The 15,330-nt window shown below is 39.2% G+C and overlaps 1 protein-coding gene across 2 annotated transcripts in view; it reads right to left on the bottom strand.

Moving 5' to 3' along the window:
* The window catches only part of adcy5 (adenylate cyclase 5), a 94,523-nt gene that overhangs the window by 45,268 nt on the left and 33,925 nt on the right, over nucleotides 1-15,330 (bottom strand). For both annotated transcript variants that reach the window (XR_010930690.1, XM_067604426.1), the window contains exons 2-3: nucleotides 6,852-7,001; nucleotides 4,966-5,087 (exon numbers count right to left, since the gene is read on the bottom strand). Coding sequence is in view for 1 of the 2 variants with exons in the window: in XM_067604426.1 (XP_067460527.1) it covers nucleotides 4,966-5,087; nucleotides 6,852-7,001 (272 nt within the window). In the remaining variant the exon portion in view is untranslated. The remainder of the gene's footprint in view (nucleotides 1-4,965; nucleotides 5,088-6,851; nucleotides 7,002-15,330) is intronic.

Raw genomic sequence — 15,330 nt, 5'->3', positions numbered from 1 at the left:
CAGAAGGAAACAGTGTAGAAGAGCCATAGACTTGAGATTTAAGACTTAAATCACAAAAGTGAGGTTTTGAGACTTTTTTTTTAGGAAAATTTGCAAATGCTATTTTATTGTAATGGTCATGAATTTAGAGACTTGGAGGACTTCCCCTCCTTCCTCTTTACTACTGTGTCTCTTTCCTATTTCCTCAAAGACTTGAGACCTTGTGACTGGCTCTGAAACACTTGGATTTGTTTTGAGCTACTAATGACTTGGACTTGAAAGCTTTGACTGCGCAGCTGTGCAGTGTAGACAGACCAACCAGAAGACTGTAGATTCCTCATGATCTTCCCACACACCAACTAACTGTGCTTGGTAGGGTCAAGCTGGAGGCACTGTTGCTTGAACTGAATTGAACTTGGGGCTCTACAGAGGTAGACAAATGCTTTTTCCCTGTACTACTCAGGTACCTCATTCATTGCAATGCCTTAACTGACTTTAATAACAGTACATTAAGATTTTAAGAGGTGGGCCAAGATGCATGATTTGTGACATCACAAATAGGTTGGAAGCCAATCATGGTCCAATATTCAACTTACAAAAGTGTGATGTGGAAACTTGAAGCCTCCAGTGCACAAACACTGAGAATGGACTTTACAGTGAAGTAGGAGACATCTCCAGCAGTTAAACTTCTGAAATGAAATATATTTGCATATTGATAGATTCTGAATTTTTAATGAGGGAGAAGTAGATGCCACTTCCAGGATTTTAACAAGATAATTGAACTTTTTTGTCCAAAAAAAAGGAAAAAGCATATGAGACACACATTCTTATTCAAAGTGGAGTATTTTATATACATCTTTAAACATGCCTGGAGGGGATCTTTAAACTATCATGGACTACTTTGTGCTTCAAAGGATACAATTATGTGCCTGTCATGGTAAATCTGCGAAAAATGAACTAATCTCATACCTGGTATTATTGAGCAATAGAGTATAGGCAGTTGGGTAGAGACTGTATGAGCTCTATTCCCCCAGGCTAGTCCCTCTTTACCTCTCCACCTTCCTCTGTGTCCTCTCTTACTCTTTAATCGTAGCAGTGGGAGCTGTCACTTCTCTTCCTGTTGTTACTCGGCCTCTCAGCGGAGCCCCAATTACCAAAAGCCACTGCCGCTCCCCGACAAGCACGGTCACACCTGGTAAGCTAGCCATTAACCACACACTCATGACCACAGATAGAAATCTGCCAAGTGTAGCAGATGCTGCTTATGTGCCGCCTACTCCCCTGTGAGTCAGATAAAAAGCTAAAGTAGAACACACCAAACTAACACCTTTCTTTGCCTCTTGATTTTGCTTTGGTCCAGCTGAAACTGCAGATTTCTAACAGTCTGTCTCTTCTAATTACGTAAAGGGTAACACAGGTAAGAATGAGTTAACATGTCATGTAACATGAATTTTGTTAACGCTTGACAGCTACAGTAGTGAACACATCCACACTGATCCGACATGACCTTCTTGGAATTTGCCTCTCAATTGCACAACACAAGTGTATTGTACGCTCATGTGGCTCGGTGCACATTGGTTTCAGTAACAACAACTTCTGTCACATGCCCTGGAAATATCTAAATTTTTCACCCCTTCCCACTCTCCTAAAACACTCTTACTTATATTGAGCTCTTAAAATTAGGCAACAAAAAAAAAGGGATAATTCCTGATAATGATCGCATTAATAGTGATAAAAGACCTTTGTGTATGCAAGCTCTGAGTACATGACCTGATGCTCTATCCTGTGAGGTTTCAAAGAGACACATCAAAGTGATAAAGAGCTTCAATAGCACCCATTATGTATTAAGCTTTGAGCTTCCACCTGACTGTGAAAGCTACAGGCCATAAAACTCCAACTGCACAGTATGATACTCAGGCTGTTGTTTCCCCACAAACAAACACACAATCTTGTTTCCATCACTTCAGAGGATTATATTGACTTACATTGATTTCCTAGAGACTTACGCTGACCCTAACAATATCTACTACATGCCTAACCCTAACCCTAACCTTAAACCAAGTCTTCACCCAAAAATGTAATGATTTACATTATGAGGACTTACTTTTTGTCCCCAAAAAAAGAAAAAATCTCCACAATGCGACCGTAAACAGATTTATGTCTCCATAACATAAATAATCCAAGTGCGCACACACACACACACACACGTACACACAACTAAGAAGTCAGTTGCTCAGTATCACCTTGATGTAGTGTTTTCTTACTCCACAGGGTGGTGCCACACCTAACCACAGCTGTTCAACTGCATCAGCCCTGTGGGCTTACACAGTATATAATGATCTCCTATGATTTAAGTAAGTAAATGATCTGCATCCACAGTTACGAAATCATATGCACCCATGTAAGGTAAACCACTTGCTCAACACTGCATCACAAACTGCAAGAACCCTGGACAAGAGACTGAATGAACACCGCAAAAACAAACAACATCCGCCGTCTGTGAATGTCGGAACAATTATCGGTCAACGCATTGACTAGAAAGGGGTCAAAGTCATCAATAGAGAGTTTCCGGAGAAAGATCAAGGAGGTCTTTCACATCTGATGCCAGAGGGTATCTTTGAATAGAGACAGGGGGTTTTTTGATCCCCACATCATATACATCTGCCTGTTATCACATGACGGAAATTCCATACTTACTGTGAATCCACATCAAATGCCAGATGTGAGTGACACATAAGCATCCATCTGTTCAATTAATATTGACTCTGTCCTACGTTCAGCCGTCACTGTCATCAGAGCCAGCTGAGAGGACAGCGGCCAGACAGAAAGTGCAGAAAGTGAAGCACATCTGTTCTTTGAGAGTCAAAATGCTCTATGTGTGGATTGCCCTTTAGATCACATGATAAGAACTAAACCATTTCAATGACAACTGAACAAACGCACCAAAGTACCAGTGAGTGGTGCTTTCTTTTCTTTTTTTCAAACTATTTCCAAGGTTAGCAATGAACCTCAAAGCTCACTTACTCAATACATATTTAGTAGAATTTAGTAGATATATAATATGCCACATTATGAAACTAAAGTTACTCCAAACAATGACAGCGGCATGTTTGCTGTTTTAAGTTTTTACCTTAAAATCATTATCAGGAGGAGGTAGAGGTGTTGGGACGCTGATTCATTACAACAATATATTGAATAGTAGCATTTTTTAGATAGATATAGATTTTATCTTTTGGATTGTTTTATCATTTGAATGTACAATGTTTTGTACAACTTTTGTCCTGTTTTTTCTGGTTTGTACTGGTTAGTTTATTGATTATGCAGGCTTGAGTCACTTGCCCCAATGTTGTAAATTTGCAGCACATGTCCCAGTTGGTATAAATACCAGTCAGGTGGCTGCTGAATTTTATCCTGAAGAATGCAGTTTGCAGAAACATTAATCCTCATTTGTTGAAATAAATGCATCAGAGTTATGAGTGTTTGGCTTTCCTGTTATTTTTCTGATGTCTGCCTGCCAGCCAGCACCTCACTAGAACAGGTGTGCGTTCCAGTTTCAGTTTTTTATTATCAGCATAACTAACATTACAGAGCAACCAGCTGGCACACCTAAGGTACAGAGGTGTTATTTCAACTCCAGCTCCTCCTGGTGATGGTATTACAGTAAAACTGAAAGCGTGAAATATAGTATCTGTCATTGTGTGGAGTAAACTTAATACCTTTCGGGATATCAACACAGCTCCTTTGTTTTGGAATGTGTTATAATTTTTGAAGAAACCTGTACCAGCTTTTCAGGTTGAAATAAATCTTAAAGACATAAATCCATTGTTTACATCATTGTAATAAAATAAAAGGTAAAATATGGTGGTCTGAGTTTACCCTGGGTTTTGGTTGACATTTTTTAAAATTAATTTCATACAACTGATATTTCATTCTGTGTGGTTACTGATAGTGAAACAGGTGGAAAATACTCTTGAAAAATACCACGCAGCCTATTGTCATGGCGACGCCTGCACTTCTCTCTTTCCCTCCTCCTCTGCCTCTGGCTGTCTATCTCCCTGCTATCTGTGGGTGGGCTGCACCATTCAGGATTAACCTGGATTCATTTGTGGTTTATTGTACAATTCTGATGCACTAAAATTTTACACTTAGTTTTTAAACACAACAGATCTGATTCTTTTACACTGGATTACACCAGACTGGGAACTATTCATTTCAGATTTTCAGGTTACTGTAGACTTTGTTAAAATAAACTATGACAAAATATTCAAATCAAGTTTAAATTAAATACCATGTGCTGCATGATTTAAATTAATCGCTGGGTTAGAAAAATATGGCTCAATGATTTAAAGCAGAGGTGTAAATCAAATCAAGGGATCCCAAGATAAATCTGAGTGGTTATTAGGTGATAACAGGGAGAAGAAAAACACATTTTATATAATTTCTTTTGTCTTTTCTCTTGTTAAAAACTGGACAGGTTCACCTCTTCAGGCTAAAACCCTCCATTGAGACAAATCAGAGAAAGAAAAATCACTTTTTAGTTGAATTACTTAGAGCTCATGTTCACCCTAATGAGGGGTTACAAGGAGACATTGCTTCATTTTAAGTCGTCACTGGGAAGCACTGATTTTAACTAAGTAAATATTAGCTGTGAATATCAGTGAATATATTATAATGAATATACAAGTGAAATATTAAAGATATGGGCCATGCTGAATATAATCCAGATCAGAATGATCTTTGACAAATGCCCATGAATACAACCATCGGTGCATTCTCAAGCCTTTATACAGTAACTGTTGGTTATTTCTAACTTTACTTGGAACTATTTCCACAGCAGAAAGCTTAGCTAACATTAATTGATCATGAAAGTACAGCAGAGAAGCTCAAATGTCTCGAGAGCTCGAGAGAACTCACAACTAATACAAATAATAATTCCTTTTATTTATAGAGTTCTTTTTAAGATACTCAAACAGCCCCTGATGGTACCTGACATTGTCGTGCTTCTGGATGTAGATCTTGTGAAACATCATGTCCTCCTGCTTGGCGTTTATGTCAGCTTTCATCTCCATGGCAACATGGCGGGGAAGCACTGAGAGCAGGAGACGCTCCTGCAGGAAAACATAGGAGAAAGCAAGTTCAATGGACAAGTATAAGTAAGTTAAGAGGTACAGGCTTTGGTACAGGATTTGTGAGGGTGGAACATGCTCCAATTACCAACTATGTACCTTCCAGCCCAGAGAACATTTGGAAATGGCCAGCTAAGGAAAGTGCTTTTTGTCCAATTTGGGATGTACTGTATAAAGAACAAACTAAGAACCACGGTGACTCAGAGGTGTCGCAGTCATGTCGCAGTTAAATCAGATTTGAACGCTGGTTTATTGTAAGAGAGCTCACTCTGTTATCGTGTGTTTATAGCTGGTTTAAAGAGGAGTGCAACAGTTTGTCAGGCTCTGTGATCAATGCTTTGTTTAACGGGTAAATGAATAGATGCTTTCAGACCAAACAGTTCTGGGGACTCCCTGAGAGGAAGTACCCACTGGGGAGTTCCCCCGAGAACATACCTTCGCACTACCAATAGGAATGCTTAAGTGACCGGCCAGCAGTTGGTATAGCAATGTCACTTCTGCGTGAGATACAACAACAAGATAGAGAGCGCCATGATATGAGCTGTGTGTTTGTTGTGTGTCATGGGTTGTGGGTCGCGCTGCATTGGCAAATGTGGTTAACCAATCAATATACACTTACATCTGGACCAATGACCTTACACTTACGTCACTCAAAGTTCCTCTTGTGCTGGGAGAGTACCTACCCTGAAGTAGAAGCTAAAAAAGTGTTCTAAGAAATACTGTAGTTCCCAGTTCCTACAGTGCAGACACAATAAAAAGGGCGTGGTTCCTCCAACAGTTTTTAGAAGTATGTAAAAGTTCCTCTGTTTCGGAAGCGCATTATATTGGGCCATTCGAGTTCCAGTGTGTGACTTGCAGCTGCCACTTGCATGTAATTCAGGTTTGACAAAGTAGGCAGACAGATGGTTTTGGATGGAAAATGCATCCGTTTAAATAATTTGAAAAAAGAAAAAAAAGACAAACAGTTGACAGGTATGTCAGGGAATCACATGTCTGCACAGTCTTTTTTGATGCAGCTGCTAAACTTTTACTCCTCCTTTTATATCCAATTATAGCATTATGGTTTCTAGTATATTTTATATTCTGGCATTATATATTATTTATATAACTGCAGGAATATAAAAGGCAGTATAAAGAGTGGGGGGGCCTCCATGTTCTTAATCATTTTGCCTACACATGGTCTGGGACACTGAAGGAATCAGCTCATTTCTCACCAATAACAAGAACTAATTTATTGGTATAGTCCAGGTTGGTGTTATTACTGCTGGTAGCTGTGTTAGCTACACCTATAAGCATGTGTCCTGTTGTAAAAACAAAGTTATGGAACTGCAAGGACAAGTGTTTCATACTAATTCACATCTAAAAAGTACATTTTTCCACAATTGCACAATTTTAAATACTAAAAGTATCAATACATTAGCAACCATGTTATAACAATGTGTTTTGTGAAACCCGCCTATAATACTAAAATAGCAATTAAAATATGTGTCACCCAGCCCATTTTATACAGTATCTTGAGTAAAGAATCGGGCATGGTGTTAAACAGACAAACAACATCGGAGCAAGCTACACACTTTCCAGAGAAATTCTTCAAGCCTACAGGAGGTGAATGTTCAATATTCACAATTAAAGTTTTTTGTGGAGTATTCCATTCAAGTTTATTTGATTTAACCACAAATGTTAGGTACTTTCTGGACCCTGCCTTCCCCCATTTCATCATGACACCCTGTCCATGCTCTCTCTCACCTGCTGCTGGTTTTCCCTCTGGGAGTGGAGGCGAGCTTGTATGCATTCCCTGGTCTCCTGGAAGGCCTGCCTCTGGGAGCCCTCAGCGGGGTAATGAGTGCACACTCCCACGATGTTGGTACAGGAGAAGATCAGCACATTGGACACTATCTGTGAAAAAGAGTGAGACGAAGAGTTAGAACGCAAAGAGGAAAGGTCAAAGCCTTGTGCCTTTTTGTTGCTTCTCATTCCCCTTCCTCTTCCTCTCTCCGCCCTGTTGCTCTCTTTATCATACAAACTACAACTGGTTTTTTACAATAAGGGATCAGTTCCTTTTAATCACTGATAACATGGCACCCAGCTGAGAGATTTCATGCCATGCTGATCATTAACCCTCCAAATACAATTCAGCTAAGTGACTAGTTTTGAACCTACTATCTGTGACACTTTTTTTAAGAAATTAAATAAAGAGATGCTAATTTTATTTCTCTCATTTACTTTAAGAACACAATAGGGGCTCAATGTTCATCAGATCTATGACATTAACAGTTCCTAACATCTGAGGCTAGATGTGATACATACATGTACTACTATTCAAACTAAAACTGGTATTCTTTAAGTATTTGTATTCCTCCACATATGCTTTACATGTACATGTGTGATATAGAAATCAATTTGTTCAACTTTTTATGTTTTTAGCTCCATATTGTCACAGTCGCAGGTTGTCTTTTGTCATTTTTGATTGGTTGTCAAGCTTCAAGAAGGCAGGTCTTACCCAATATGAATGAATGTAAGGTCATTTTAACTGTATGATAGTAATACCACTGGAAATAAAAAAACATGTTATAGTATACTATGGTTACAAATGTAAAGTATTTAGCTCAGGACACACATATTACAGAACTACTGTGGTAAACTGTGCTTCAATAGAGACTCAATGAGCCTTATATAGAAAGTATTTAGACTTTAAAACGTCGGATATGAGTTGCATGACAAAGGTGGTAAGAGAGAAACAAAGTGTTTGATGTACTGTTTTCCAGGCCTGCAGCTGTTCTCCCTCTAACTAAGAGTACAGCACTCTTTGTTTCCATCAGCTCCACTTGTGTGCCTCCCTCTCTGCAGCAGGAACAGGGCATCTCAACCCTCTCTCCTTGATTTTGACACAACATCCATCAGAATATCCCTATACAGCCCAGAGAAGACAGTGTCTGTCTTCTTAGAGGACTAAACACAGAGAAACTTGCATGCTACATGGTTGTATGTTTGTGTGTGTGTGTGTGTGTGTGTGTGTGTGTGTGTGTGTGTGTGTGTGTACTTATCAGTGAAACTACTCTGATACAGAACAAACTGACTAAGTACGTGCCCTTTTTAGAGATTTTGGAGATCTCTCACATATTTGTTAAACAATCGTATACTAGCTGATATCACGTTACAAATTACAGGCTTATCCAACATAGTCCTAGTCAGCAGCAGAGTTAGTTTTCAGTTGGTGCGGTAGTAGGCATCCAGGCCAGGTTTGAAAGCTTCTTATGCCCTTGCATCATGTGAAGCCCTCAGAACATTGTAATCTTTATTTATGCAGCACTTTTCTTTTTAAAGCCACAGTCAGTATTTTCTGTTCTCTGGTCAAAGGCCTAAAACAAGAGTTAACACTGTTAAATATCTGTTGAGGGCCAATAAGCAGAACTTCAGCTCTATCAGTATTAAGTGCAGGATGTCCAGATTATAAAGCATACTAGGTTGTGTCAACATCATAACAGCGGCAGGAAAAACAAAAGTGATACAGATAACTGAAAAAAAATGGGCCAAGTATAGAACCTTGAGGGATGCCACACAACATATTTTAAGCACTTCATGATCTGGCCATTGGCTATATTGCTGAGCATCTGACAGCACATGTGACATAAGATCCTCATAAACACATACAGTGTGTTTACATGCATTATTTATTTAACCTGGTTCACTGCTTTCTCCAGTAATCAGGTTACTTAAAAGTCATGTAATCAAGAAACCCAGTTTCCTTAATTGGGGTAGGCAATAAGACAAACTTGATTTCCCCAACTAAATTTCACCTGGAGAAGGCACACCCCTGTACATAAAGAGTTAAGACGCCAACTATGAACCACAATGTCACACGAGTTTAGCTGGGGACCTTTTAGAGTTTTTTCACTAGCCCGGGTTGGTGAACTGTAGCCACACAAGCTATGTTTTTAAGTCTCTCTGTGTTTAGCTCTTGGTACTTTGTTGCTTCTAAATCATTTTTGTGGTTTGAAGTTTAGTTTCTCTCCTGTCTTCCTGTTTGTACTTCCAGATATCGGCTATTTTTTCTGTTTCCTGATCGCTTTCAGCCATCCATAGTTGTGTTAAGTTACTGCTGATGAAAAACCAACATTTATTTATTGTGAAGCCGCTGTGGGATATGAAATGTTTTATCACCAAGTTAGCTGAGCTTTGTTAGCGATGCTATTCTATAATAACAGCAGGTCTACACAACAAGGTATGGAGATATTTGGAGCTCTGTTGTCTACAGAGCTGTAGACAACAGGCTCTTATTGCATTTTCTGCAAACAGCACACCTCCAACAGGTAAATGTCTTGTACATGTGCTGTGGAAAAACACTTGCAGCATGCCAGCACGTCTCAACTGCTTACATGGCGCATGTGCATTACAATTTGACAGGATGAAAGGAAAAATCATTACACATAGTGATGCATGCTTGTATTCAAAATAATTCCACCCAAAGCTCAACTGAAAGTGAAACCAGCACAAAGTAGCCTTGAGAAATTGAAATAAGTTCTACTTCCACAGTTATTTGACTATTGTAAAATTAAGACACATTCATGCTGTAAGGAAGCACTGTGCTCTTACTACAAAGTCCATCTTCTTACTGCTACATCAGTCCTCCAACACACACACAAAAAGTGTATTAAGTTAAAGTTAAAATACAGAGAGTAATCCTTCTGAAATAAGTTTGGGGGAGAAAAGTGATTACTGACCCGCAGCATATACACACAGATTTTAATTAAACATGTTAACACATTTCTGATTTCCTGCATAACCTGAGTATGTACAATGAATATGTATGATATATACAGTTTAGTCCAGTACGGGTTCAGGTTTCTTGTGTGCATGTAAACATACAGAAAGACTTGTGGAGCAGAGGATATAAGAGAAGGGGCACTGGATGTCTATGGAAAACCCTGCTTTGGTGCACACTTGCATGTGTGTGCCTCACTAAAACCTGAATTTTTAAAAATGTAGTATGTAGGATTTAGTGGCATCTAGCAATGAGGTTGTAGATTGCAACCAACTGAATACCCCTCCCCTTCCAAGCATGTAGGAGAACCTACGGTGGCTGCAAAACTCGCAAAAAATGCAAAAGGCCCTCTCTAGAGCCAGTGTTCGGTTTGTCCATTCTGGACTACTGTAGAAACATGGCGGTGCAACATGGTGGCCTCTGTGGAAGAGGACCCGCTCCCTATGTAGATATAAAGGGTTCATTCTAAGGTAACAAAAACACAATGATTCTTATTTTCATGGGATTATACACTTATTAAAACATACTTATGAATATTATATTCTATTTCTGCCAAGTCTGTTCTGCTGGATGCCACTAAATTCTACACATTGGACCTTTAAGTAGCAGAAAATCAGTACATTTGGGTTTCATAGACCCTGTCCAAGTTTCCACCAATCAAACAGCTTGCAAACTGTCATGTGTCCAAGTCACCAGTGCTCAAGACATTGTTTCCATTCAGTACCAGGCATACAGTGGGTCCTGGGACTGGCAGCCAGCAGCAAGCCAAAGCCAGCAGCCCATTCTTTTCACAGAGCCATTTAATAGGCTGAATCAGCCAGCTGAATCATATTCACACCACGGGCCTCTCTGTTGCCGGAACTAACTGAAAAAAAACAACGTCTTTATCAAGTCAAAAACCCCTCAGCAGGTCTCAGTGCAAAAACCAAGCATACTCAGAGGGAAAAGTGACTGGCGGAAGACTAGCCTGGAAGTGAGGCATGACCACGGAAAATAGAGAAATGAGGTGTGAGACAGAGAGAAGGTGGTGAATTTAGAAAAGGTTACTCCTTGCTATTTCTGCCCCTTATCTAACTGAAACACTGTTCAGCTGAACTGGACTGAACCAATGAAGACAAATGGCTTTTAAGATAAATACAGTCAAGCCTTTACAAGCAGACATGTCAAAGTGTACAGAAACAGATGTATATTTCCCATGATATTTTCTATTTTGGATATCATAATTTATGCATACAGTGCATTACTTTGACAGTTCCATTCGTACCTTATCGCATTTCAGTCAGGGAAATGTAGGCTCTGCTCTTTGAGAGAGCTCTCAAAGAATCTGAGCAGCAGCAACGATTAACCTTTAACACATGGACTATGTTATACTCAGTAACTGCTGCCAGCATACTTTGATTGAACATTACATCTTTGAAAATTCAACAATAACAAAAGCTTCAACACATTAAGGATTAAGGATAGGCTAGGGTGGTGGAGGCAGCTGCAGAAGCAACCAGTGTTAGCATGAGTGTATGAGCAACAGTTAGAACTATCAAGCTACAACGGCAGCCCAGTACACCTGTATGAATATGTTCAGATGGTACAAATCAGCTTTTAGTCAGGGTTTTGCAATGAGAAATATTTTTGAAAAATCTATTTTTTGTGAATACAAAAACAATTAAGAGAATCCTATGAACACACAGAGAAAGTCTTAAAGGCATAAAGGGTTTCTCTGCATAGTGTTACAGTAAAGTGAATGTCAGTATTTAGGAGGTAGAGGAGGTCAAACTGTTATAGAATCTTAATCATTAATGTCAAAGTTAATGGTGTAATATTGCATACATTTTAAAACTAAGTACTAAAGATTTTTATGCTACAAAACATCAAACATTTGTAGCAGCAGTTCTATCTCCTAAAAGCAAGGCCCTGACTTTGCACAACTCCATGACACTCAGTGAACAAGAATGTATTTGGGGTGAAATGCTTCTTGACAGCTGAAACTCTGCTAAAGAATTACAGTGTGTTTTCCAGTCCGTAAGTGGCTAATCAGCATTACAAATGTGTTTGAGGCATATAATCAGCAGAGCAGGATGTGTTATTTTGCTCTTGGGAGAATTGTTACCTAGTAGAAAACCTCACAGTCTGTGCGTTTCAGTAAAGACGTTGAAAATGGTCACAGAAAACAAAGAGTCCTGCTTTAAATCATCTTGAAACTGACCAAATTTGACATTTAAAGATGGGTTCCTGCTACCTACCGTGAAGTCAGACAGCCAGCTAGCTGTAGCTACACTGCAGCCTCGTAGCATCCCACCCCCACACTACCATGGAAACGGCATGCATCAGATAAAGTCTTTCAACAGGTCAATACAAATATTCCCCTGCAGCAGTCTTATTCTATTAATACTGCCGGCGCTCACTCAGGCCTTATTTGGAGACCTATGGGCTTTTCCTACCGCAGAGGGAAAGTGAGAGTAGAAAATCACCCGTGTTTAACACAGAGACTGTCCCCAGGCTAAGAATGCAGAATTCTATTATCAAATAACTGCAGCGGAAATGATGAGGTCTCTGCTGATTATTGGCGTTAATAGACGGAAATACATTAATGTCTTCTCAAACTTAACATACACAGTGAGGGACAATGATTTTCCGTAATTTCCCTCGGTGATTCATGCATATTGTTTTGCTCACTTCTCTCACGCTGACTCATCTTAATACTATTCAAAACCTGCTGAACCAAAGACAGTCAAGAGCACTCAGGCAAGTCATTGTGATGGAAAACACAACCAACCTAAATGCAGCTTAGAGTCCCCAAATGACCAACTACCTGCGACAGCAATGATGTGTCAAACAAGACAACGCTGCTGCATGACACATGAACACAGCTCCAATTCCCAACTGCAGAGAAAAGATGTGATGTAACACTCCAGGCAAAAAAGCTCCGTGCTTAGTGGCACTCCCACAGGTATTTTACTCTTTACTGCCCTTGTTTCTGTTATCATCTGATTAATGGAGACCACTGCAGCAATTGGCACCAGCAAATAAACATCTGTAGGTAGACATTGCTCAACAACACCATGAACACATCAGTCTCATTATGTGTCTCGGCTGAGCAAAGTGCAGTTCTCTGGTCTCGTGTTTCTACAAAAAAAAAAGGCCAATCAGCAGCACATGACCACATCAACACCACTGATTTATAAAACAAAACAGAGATTTAAGTGCAGTGTCCTACCTCAGCTGTGAAGAGTCATATACTGTAGTGTTTCACAATTGCACTAACTTTATGTTGCTTTTACCAAAGATTATGTTCTTTCATGCATGAAAAACAGTTCCTAATTTAGAGGTGAATGGGATTTTAAGTCTTTTTAAATGTTTGGTCATATATAAATTGCAGTCAGTTCTCCTCATTGTCTTCTGACAATAGGGGATGGAAGTTGTCATCTGACAAGTGAGCAGCAAGTAGAAAAGCAGATGGAACCTTTACTTGAAAGTAATCAAATTAAGTCAACATTAAACAAGCATGAACCATGTTTCAGGGTCTCTTATATAAACATTTGAGATGTGATAATGCGTCCTCTAAGTAATAAAATTAGTTTTGAGTCCAAAATAATATCATATCAGTATGTTTATTCTAGACCTCATGTGACTTTCCTGATTACTTCCATTTATCTATCATAAGTATGTATTATGTATATATAAATAAGACCTCATACAGTACATACAACATGTGCAACTGCCAATGAGCGAAAAAGTCTCTCTTGGAACTAATAATACACTCAGTTTCCAGTTTATTAGGCTAAAACTTTTGCGGTCTAATACAACAGCCCTGCCATGTATAATGAAGGCATCAGATTTTGTTGAAACTGTTTTAGAGAGGTTTTGATTCAGCTTTATGGTCATTTTGGATGGTGTAGTTTAATAAACTGGCAACAGTTGGCCACAATTTAGAAATACTTAACATGTAAACCATGTTACATATTGATACACCATTGATATATATCAATATCAGAAAAAATATTATTATTATTGTGATATGTGATCAACCATATTGCCCACCCCTAATGTTCAAACATGGCTAATTGATGCTTAATCATTAACTAATCAAACCATATATCATCTTTTCTATCCTATTTTGACAGTTATAAAGCCACAGCAACAACTACAGAATAAAACCTATGTTGTGTTAAGTCTGTTAAGTAAGGTACAATGATAGAAACTATGGAAGGTGCCAGTCCAGCTCAACTGTGTGCAACATTATATTAGTGGGTGATTAATAATTACAAGCAGAGGCATAAACAACAGAGCATGACATCCTAGGTGACAATATTTAACCAGCAGAGTTTTTACCCTCTTCCATCTCACTCACACTTTACTTTTTCCATACTTCCTATATCCACCCTGAGACGTCAAGTTTCCAACAGACTTTTCATGTATTTCTTCTAGAGATGCCCAATATGATGTGTGGTTGAGTTTTCAACCACTAGTGATGCTGTAGAGCAATGTTTTGAGTAATGCCTATTGACAGCTGGTGGAGGTAATACCCCCAAAAGGGTGGGGCACGGTGGCCTAAAGGTTAGAGAAATGAGCTTGTAAGCTGAATGTCCCATGTTCAATCTCCAACCATCAGGATGGTGACTGTATGGAGCCAGTGGTGACCCTCTGTCATTACCACTGCTGATGTGTCCTTGAATGAGGCACTTAGTCATTACGTTCTTTAGTATTTACTACAACGCCGAGTCCAGCTCCCAACTAGCTCCATAAATCACATGTTTAGTTTGAGCACCATTGTTATTTATAGTTAATTTTAGCTGTAAGGTTCTGAATGTTTTTTGGACATTTGAATTGGCGAAGCTTGTTGGAAGCAATGCACAGCCTGAGAGTAGGCAATGCAGGAGAAGGACAGTGATGATTCTTCTACCACTTTTATGTTAAAAAATCATCAGGAAGCAAGAGAAAATCGCAAAGTTTTTCAAGTAACACTGGGACTAATGACATTTAAAACAGAAATTACTGTAATCGCAAGGTCACAAATTCCTGGAGGAACTGGCTTCAGCAAACCATAGACTTTATTTTGAGCAAAAGTATGTAAAAGAAATAAACAGGCCTCTGTTAACTCTGTTTTGCCCCTTGGTAAGTAAAGCAACACTGTGTCAGTCTGATTTTTACTTTTACTTTTGATTAGATTATTAAATTGATTACAAATGTACACCCCCTTAGTTAGCACACTGAGGCACATTGTGTGCTTTAAGGATATAATGCAGGTCATGTGCTGAATGCTGATTACTGTGTACAGCCCACTGCCAGCCACACTCTGCAGGGCAATGTACAAGAGAGTGAAAGTCTCTCACGTGAGAGCCTGCAGTTATTTGTTGCCGGATTTTACCTCAAAAGCTGTCAGCTGCTATATTAATGCCTTTGCAACCAGGAACAAACCTGAGGATCAAGCTGTAGGAACCTCAGGAAGGTTTTGTTGTATGAGCTCTG

Source organism: Thunnus thynnus, chromosome 11 (assembly GCF_963924715.1).
Source record: "Thunnus thynnus chromosome 11, fThuThy2.1, whole genome shotgun sequence".
Lineage (NCBI taxonomy): Eukaryota > Metazoa > Chordata > Actinopteri > Scombriformes > Scombridae > Thunnus > Thunnus thynnus.
Note: the sequence above shows the minus strand (reverse complement) of the source record. Positions and strands in the feature narration are given on the sequence as shown.